The 8,379-nt window shown below is 37.9% G+C and overlaps 1 protein-coding gene across 1 annotated transcript in view; it reads left to right on the top strand.

Moving 5' to 3' along the window:
- The first annotated feature begins 5,915 nt into the window (after window positions 1-5,915).
- The window catches only part of LOC102838658 (signal peptidase complex subunit 2-like), a 14,930-nt gene continuing 12,466 nt past the window's right edge, over window positions 5,916-8,379 (top strand). The window contains exon 1 of the mRNA XM_006872579.1: window positions 5,916-6,014. Within this exon, the coding sequence (XP_006872641.1) occupies window positions 5,916-6,014 (99 nt within the window). The remainder of the gene's footprint in view (window positions 6,015-8,379) is intronic.

Here is an 8,379-nt window from a genome sequence, read left to right as displayed (position 1 = left end):
GAGAGCGGGACCTTACCCAGAGAAGCAGTGATGCCTGAGATGGAGGTAGAGATGATGACGTGGAGTGATGAAGCAGCTGGGAACTTTAGATCCAGAGAGGGAGAGGGACTGTATGCTGAAGACCGGGGGGATGTGGGAGACAGGCTTGCAGTGTATACCCTTTGGTTGGTTGATGATGCATGGAGGGGATTGTAACCAGGGCAATGAGATGATATATGATAGAATGAATGTAAAACGAATGTTCTTCCGTGTAAACTATCACATAATTCACAATAAAACATTTTTTTTAATGTTACTAATAGCTGAAACAAATTAATAAATCTTTTCCTTGGAGTTAAAATAGAGACCTTCCCTGTCATCTAGCTAGCATACCGACCTACGATTAGTTCCAAAGAAAGCCACATGACTTGTTTCACATGGAATGGAGTTAGACACGAACTGGTGTGTCTTTATCTTCTGACAGACTACGGTAACAAGCCAGCTCCAGTGTAAGGGCCTGGAATATTTACGCTGAGAATATGAGAATCCAAGACTCCACCAAGGTTATGGTCCCCACTTCCTGAGCTCTTGTTTTAATTTGACTACCCTGAGAATGTGACAGGTGCCCCTCCATTCTTGTCCTTAAATTTAAGATTGAAAACACAGACTTTTAGTATGAGCAAAAACTTTTTATTCATATTGATATTTTTGTATGTATGACTTCATAACTAGAAAATAATGAGAATGGAGGAACCAAAATTTAAAATTATTTTAATTTGTATGAAGTTTGACTTAAAACAGTAAATTTTAACATGTCATGTCACTAATTTTGTTTATATTGTGCTGTGTGCATTTTTTAAATCCTTTCTAGGATTTTTTAAATGTTTCATTTTAATAATTAAAAATCCAAAATACTGTAGTGTCTGAAATAGAGAATAAATGTACTCTAACAAACCAAAAAAAAAAGAACATAAGAAAGAATAAAAAGACCAAAATAGTTGTCAGAAAAGACTCTGAAACTTGATTTCCAGCACAGAGATACTAAAGTGAATGAGGAAAACTTTAGTTTAAGTTTAGCTAAACTTAAAATTTCAAAGGGGAGCTGGAGAATACAAAGTATTATAATGAAATGTGCAATGACCTACAGTTAGAAAACCAAAAGGGAAGAACATGCTCAGCATTTCTCAAACTGAAAGAACTGAAGAAACTATTCAAGCCTTGACTTGAAATATTGAAGAAGTCCATAGGCAAAAAGCATCAGAAAAAGATGGATAGAAATAAGAGTCACTGTACCGAAAAGAAATGGTCAATGTTCAGCTATTTCAAAAGATAGCATATGATAAAGAACTGATTGTACTCAAGGAAGAAATCCAAGTTACACTGAAGGTATTGGCAAAAAAAACAAGACTCCAGAATTTGACGGAATATAAATTGGAATTCTTCAATATGGGAATTTTTCAGCATGGGAGGTGCTCACTCATCCATGCCAGGAAATTTGGAAGACCTAACCACCCAATTGGAAGAGATCCATATTTGTGCCCATTCCAAAGAAAGGTGACCCAATGGAATGCAAAAATTTTCAGACAATATCATTAATTTCACTTGCATGTAAATTTTTGCTGAAGATAATTCATAAATGAGTGCAACCGTACATCAACAGAGAACTGCCAAAATTCAAGCCATATTCAGAAGAAATTAAAACTAGAGATATCATTGCTGACATCAGATGGATCTTGGCTGAAAGCCAAGAATACGAGAAAAAAATATTTCCTTGTGCTTTGTTGACTATGAAAAGGCTTTCAACTTTGTGGATCATGACAAGCTATGGATAACAATGAGAAGAGTGGTTTCCCAGAACACTTAATTGTGTTAATGAAGATTCTTTACATAGACCAAGAGACAGTCATTCAAACAGAACAAGGGAAACAGAATGGTTTAAAATCAGAAAAGGTGTGTGTCAGGGTTGTATCTTTCACCATACTTATTCAAGCTGTATGCTGAGTAAATAATCCAAGAAACAGGATTATATAAAGAAGAACAAGGCATCTGGATTAAAGGAAGACCCATTAACAATGAGCAATATGCAAATGGTACAATCTTGCTTGTTGAAAACAAAGATGACTTAAAATATTTACTGATAAAGATTAAAGACTGCAGCCTTCAGTATGGATTGCATCTCAATGTAAAATAAAAATAATAATAATAATCATTACCACTGCATGAATAAATAACATCATGATAAATGGAGAAAAGATTGAAGCTGCCAAATACTTCATTTTGCTTGGATCTGCAATCAACACTTATGTAAGAGGCAGTTATGAAATCAAATGACATATTGCATTATGGAAATCTGGTGCACAAGTCCTCTTTAAATTGTTCTAGGGCAAAAATATCAGTTTGAGGACTAAGGTGTGCCTGACTCAGTCATGGTATTTTCAATCACCTATATGCAAGTGAGGAGTTCTGGTGTGGCACTGTAGGTTAATGCACCAGACTTCAAAACCATTTGAACTGCAAGGTTGGTGGTTCAAGCTCACCAGCTGCTCTTCGGAAACCCTATATCCGGTCGCTATGGGTCGGAACTAACTCGACAGCACTTAACAACAATATGCGTGTGAAGTTGAACAATGAACAATAAGACCATAGAAGAATTGATGTATTTGAGATATGGTGTTAGATAAGAATAATGAAAGTACATGTACCACCAGAAGAACAAATTAACCTGTGTTGGAAGAATTACAGCCTGAATATTCCTTTGAAGTAAGGATGGCAAGGCTGCTTCTCTCATACTTCGGACATATTATCAGGAGGGACCAGTCCCTGGAGAAGGACATTATGCTTGGTAAAGTGGAGTGTCAATAAAAAAGGGGAAGACTCCCAATGAGACTGATTGGCACAATGGCAGCAACAATGGGATCAAGTGTAACAAAAATTGTGAGAATAGTGCAAGAACAGGCAGTGTGTCATTCTGCTGTGCATAGGGTTGCTATAGTTGGAACCAACTCTACAGCAACAACAATATGGACATAATATTGAACAGTACAGGAACCATCAAAAGATTAAAGGAATTCACAGAGTCACTATACCAAAAATAATTGGCTGATATTTAACCATTTCAGGATCAAGACCTGATGATACTGAAGGAAGAATTCCAAGCTGCACAAAAGACAGTAGCAAAACACAAGATTTCACGAACTGAGAAAATAGCAATTTAAATATTTCAACAAGCTGATGCAGCATTAAAATCACTCACCAGTCTGTGCCAAGAAATTTGGAAGACCTTATTAGCCAACTGGAAGAAATCCTTATTTGTGCCCATTCCAAAAATAAGGTTACTCAACAGAATGCTGAAATTATCTAACAATAACATTAACATCAAACACAAGTAAAATTTAACTGAAGATATTCAAAAGTGGTTGCAGCAGCATATCAAAAGGGAAGGAACAGAAATTCAAACTGGCTTCAGAAGAGAACATGTGATGAGGGATATTATTGCTGACATCAGATGGATCTTGGCTAAAAACAGAGAACATCGGGTGGGGGGGGGAATGTTTACTGTGTTTCACTGTCTGTGCAGAGGCATTCGACTTTGTGGAGCATTTAAAACTATGGATAACCTTGCCAAGAATGGGTATTCAGCATTCAGTATGGATTACAACTCAATGAAAAAAAAAAAAAAAAATCTTTATAACCAGACCAGCAAATAACATCATGATAAACAGAGAAAAGATTAAAGTTGTCAAGGATTTAATTTTACTTGGATTTCCAATCAATGCTTTTTGAAGCAGCAGTCAAGAAATTAAGTGACATGTTGTACTGGGGAAATATGCTGCACAGGACCTCTTTAAAGTGTTAAAGGGCAAAGATGTCACTTTGAGGACAAGTCATAGTATTTTCAAGAGCCTGCTGTACATGTGAAAGCCAGACTATGAATAAGGAAGACTGTAGAAGAATCAGTGCATTAGAATTATGGAGTTGATAAAGAATATTCAAATGACCATGGACTACCATAAGAACAAACAAATCTGTCTTGGAAGAAGCACAACCACAATGGTTCGTAGAAGCAAGGATGGTGAGGCATAGTATCATATACTTTGGACATGTTATGAGGAGGGATCAATCCCTGGAAAAGGACATCATGCTTGGTAAAGTGGAGGGTCAGCAAAAAAAAAAAAAGAGGAAGGCCCCAACAAGAATAATTGGCACAGCCACTGCAATAATGGGCTCAAACATAACAGCAATTGTGAGGATGGCACAGGACCAAGTAGTGTTTCATTCTGTTGTTATGTAGGGTCTCTAAGGGTTGGAGCCTACTCATTGGCACCTAATAACAACAATATATTTCCATCAATTGGGGAATGGTGATGGTGTAGTTATGTGGAATGTTTTTGAGCTTTACTATTTGATACAAGTGGTAGTGGTGGTTGTGTCCTGCAGAGTTGGTTCCAACTCATAGTGACCCTGTATAGGGTTTCTGAGGTTATAACTCTTTATAGGAGCAGAAACCTCATCTTTCTCCAAAGGAAAAGCTGATAGTTTCAAACTGCTAACTTTGAGGTTAGTAACCTGACTCATAACCACTACGTTACCAGAGTTCCTTGTTTGATACAAGAGACAAAATAAATAGCATAAAGAGCTCTGGTAGTGTAGTGGTTACGAATCGGGCTGCGAACCTCAGGGTCAGCAGTTCGAAACTACCAGCTGTTCCATGGGAGAAAGATGAGGCGTTCTGCTCCCGTAAAAATGTACAGCCTCGGAAACCCTGTACAGGGTAGCTATGAGTCTGAACCAACTCTCCACGGCACATAACAACAACAAACAACATTTGGGGGGATAGAGGTATGCTCCTTGTGTCCATGTCTGTATTTAATATTGGTAGAAGGATACACAAGAGCCAGATAATAGTGACCACTTCCAGGAGAGATCAGAATGGGAAACAAACTGACTTTTCACTATAAGAGTATAGCCTTTTGTATCATTAAAACCTTATGCCATGCACTTGTTAATTTTTCTAAATAAATAAGTGGCTTTTTAAGAAACATAAAATTAATAAGGCACAAAGAGAAAGATGTTGTTTATCCTGGATGACTTCTCCCCGTGACACCCACCTAGACCCTTGTGCAAAGGCCCAAGTCCAAAAGGGTCAGTTTTAGCCCAGGTGCAGTCGCTTGGCAGCAGTGGATCCTCATTTAGCATTAGGCCTCACAGCACATCTTCAGACTATTTTGCTTGTGTCTGGGTCTATAAAACAGCACTGTCAAGATAATGGGACTATGTTAAGAAAGTATATCAACTTCTCAAAACCAGTCCTAATGGAGGCATTAAAAAATAAAACTTAACTTTGGTGCTCCAAAACCACAGAGTTGATCTTTATCTTACAAACAATAGAGTAACTGTTTTCTCTCACACAGAATATAAGGTCTTAATAAATGAACTGTGTACTAGTTCACCACCAGCATCATCATCATTCCTAAAATTTTTGAACACATATTATGTGCCAGGTGCAATCCTAAGTATTTTCCATGTATCATCTCATTTACTTCTCACAACTCTGTAATATAGCTATTATTATTATTTTAATATCCCTAAGTGACACAAACAGCTTTCATTCAATTACTAACCCAAAGATTGGCAGTTGAAATTCACCCAGCAGTGCCATGGAAAACCACAGTTGTTGGATACATGATGAAGCAAGGAATGAAACTCAGTCAGTCTAATTAGAACCAACATTCTTAACCATGTTCTTAATCTTACTCCCTTTAAATCAGGGGTTTATGGCTGAGCCCGCACTAAAATGAGAATTGTAATGTCTGCCTTCCCAAGACCTGGAAAATGTCTTGCTGGAAGCTCATTCCAGGTCCCTCCATCTAAACAGCCTTTTACATTTCAACAGAAGTTCCAGAAGGTTTAGGAACACACAGGCTGAATTGCTGCACATGACCTCGAGCTTAATGATGCCTGTTGGAGGTGAGAGACCTATCCGTGACAGCTCAACAGGGCGAAGATGGAAGACTTATCTGTTTATTTTGATAAATGTAAATGAATTCTATTGTCAAAATGTTATCAAGACCCCAATGAAATGAACTTTTTTTTTTTCCTTTTCAGGGTGAAGGGAGTGAAGGGGGAGAGAAGTGAATACACAAGACAGATTGCTTTGATTTCAAATGAAAACAAACAACTTTAGGAAAAAAAAAAGACTTTCATTATTTTTGAGACCTTGGCATTCTTGCAGATACATTCATGAATTAATCATTAAAATCCTGAAATGTGGAATAAATCATGTGGTTTTCAATGCCAGCCCACAATAAAGGGGGCCTCAAACAGTTATTAAGAAGACACAGAGCTCTAAGCTGCTTTTGCCCAGAATGATTTTTTTCTAGGAATAAAGTGAATCAGATGATGTGCGTGTGTGCGTTAAAGAGAGAGAGAGTATAAGGTAGCCCTAGGGTCCCAAGCTAAAACTGTATGCAAGCCAGCTCCAACCGTGTGTCACTGCCTATTAGCGCTATTTAATACCTGCTAATGGAATGACTGTCTGCCATTGACAGCAGGATCAAAAGAGGACCATGCAGCTTTTAAATTATTAGCACTAATTAGGCAAATCAAAGAGGAGGAGAGCAAAAAGACCAGAGAATGCATTACAAGAAAAGTAAAGGGATCACTATATACCTCGTACTGTCAAGATCGAGCTACCATACAGCCAATTAGTGCTGAAGACCCTCCTGGAGCAGCAAGAGAATGAGTGAGTTTGCCCTGAGTAGAAGCAGAATGGCTTCATTACAGTGACTCCTTAATTAAAATGTAAAGGTTTCTGATCATTGCATAATTAAATAAAGTCACAGACTATAGCAGCCAGCTATCTAGGAATTTCTAGGCCTTGTATTATTGAAGTCATCTCTGTGTCCTCCAATCTGGCCAAGGCAGGCCCTGAGATGCCCATGGTGCTGAAAAATACACTGATTTCTAAAAGCCCAGTTAGAAAAATGCTTCAAGGGGGCTTTTCTCCTAACCACTCAATTACCACCACCCCATTGCTGGTACTGAGAACCATTATGGTTTTCTTTAGAACCCATTTTCAAACTAATTAGTCAGAAAAAAAGGGGTGGGTGGGTGGAGAGTGGCAAAACTACCTGGCCTAATTAACTCCCAGCCACTGCAATCTATAGATAAAATTATTGAAACTGAGAATGTCCCCTGTTGATGTAACCTTTATCTCTCTTCTTTTTTCCTGTCAAGAGGAAATGCTATTTTCAAAAGAGTTTGATTGGGAACTAATCTCAGGTTTGACACAGAACCTCAGGTTACTAAAGCACAACATCAGACCTAGTCAGAGGATTGTGAAAGGGTAACAAGGTGCTGGACCAAGCCCCAGACAAGTGAATAAGCATCTTTTAATACAAGAGGTTGAATGTGATGGGTTCCTGAAAAGCCATGAGAGAAGAATTTTTTCCAAACCTTAAGAGTCACATGACTTCAATTTTACTCCATCAGGCTTTTTACACTCTTTTCCTGCTGTTTTCTCTCCTGTTTCCTCTCTCTTCTTTACCTCCTTTCTTTCCAGTCTTTTCCCTAATACTTCTAGTTCCTCTTCTCTTTTTACCATCTCTCTTCTTTTTCTGTGTCCATTTCTCCCTTCTATCATGCTCACTATAAAACAAACATGAAGTTCTCATTTGCTCACTCTAATTTTTATCCACAAACACTTTGGTTTAGATAATTTGTACCAGAATGGCCCCAGTGACCATAATCTCTGCCAGCATTGTAGAATAAAGACTGGAATAATATTTATAGGGGGATTAGATCCTCAATAGCCATGTCAGAAAAAAATAGGTGTACAAGTTAGGGTAGGCTAGGCTGCATTAACTAATAGACGAAATCATATTGTGGCTCAACATAATAAAAGTTAATTTCTTGCTCACATAAGAGTTCAAAGCAGGTATAAATAAATTGGGGTGGAATTTCCATATTCAAAGACATGAGAATGGCTCTTCTGAAATGGCTTTTAAGATAGCCATAGGGGAAACAAATGAGGAGTTGTAGTGTAGATTTGTATGAACTAGACCTAGTAGTGCCATGTACCCCTTCCACATGCACCAGTGACCAGAATTCAGTTATATGCACTCATGTAACTGATATTGACAGAGCTATTGGTGTCTGTCAAATGAGAGACAGGTGTTGAGGGAAAAGTCAAGACGTACAAGTAAACACTAAGCCAACAACTATGTCCACACAATAACAGATGAGTAAATATTGCCAGATGAGCACAGCCTTCGGTATGGGTTGCATCTCAATGTCAGGAAAACAAAAATCCTGACCACTGGACCAATAAACAACATTCTTATCAATGGAAAAAAGATTGAAGTTGTCAAGAACTTCATTCTTCTTGGATCAACTGTCAAC

This window comes from Chrysochloris asiatica, unplaced genomic scaffold, assembly GCF_000296735.1.
Source record: "Chrysochloris asiatica unplaced genomic scaffold, ChrAsi1.0 scaffold00204, whole genome shotgun sequence".
Taxonomy (NCBI): Eukaryota; Metazoa; Chordata; class Mammalia; order Afrosoricida; family Chrysochloridae; genus Chrysochloris; species Chrysochloris asiatica.
The sequence above is the reverse complement of the archived record's forward strand: the minus strand, read 5'-3'. Positions and strand labels throughout refer to the sequence as shown.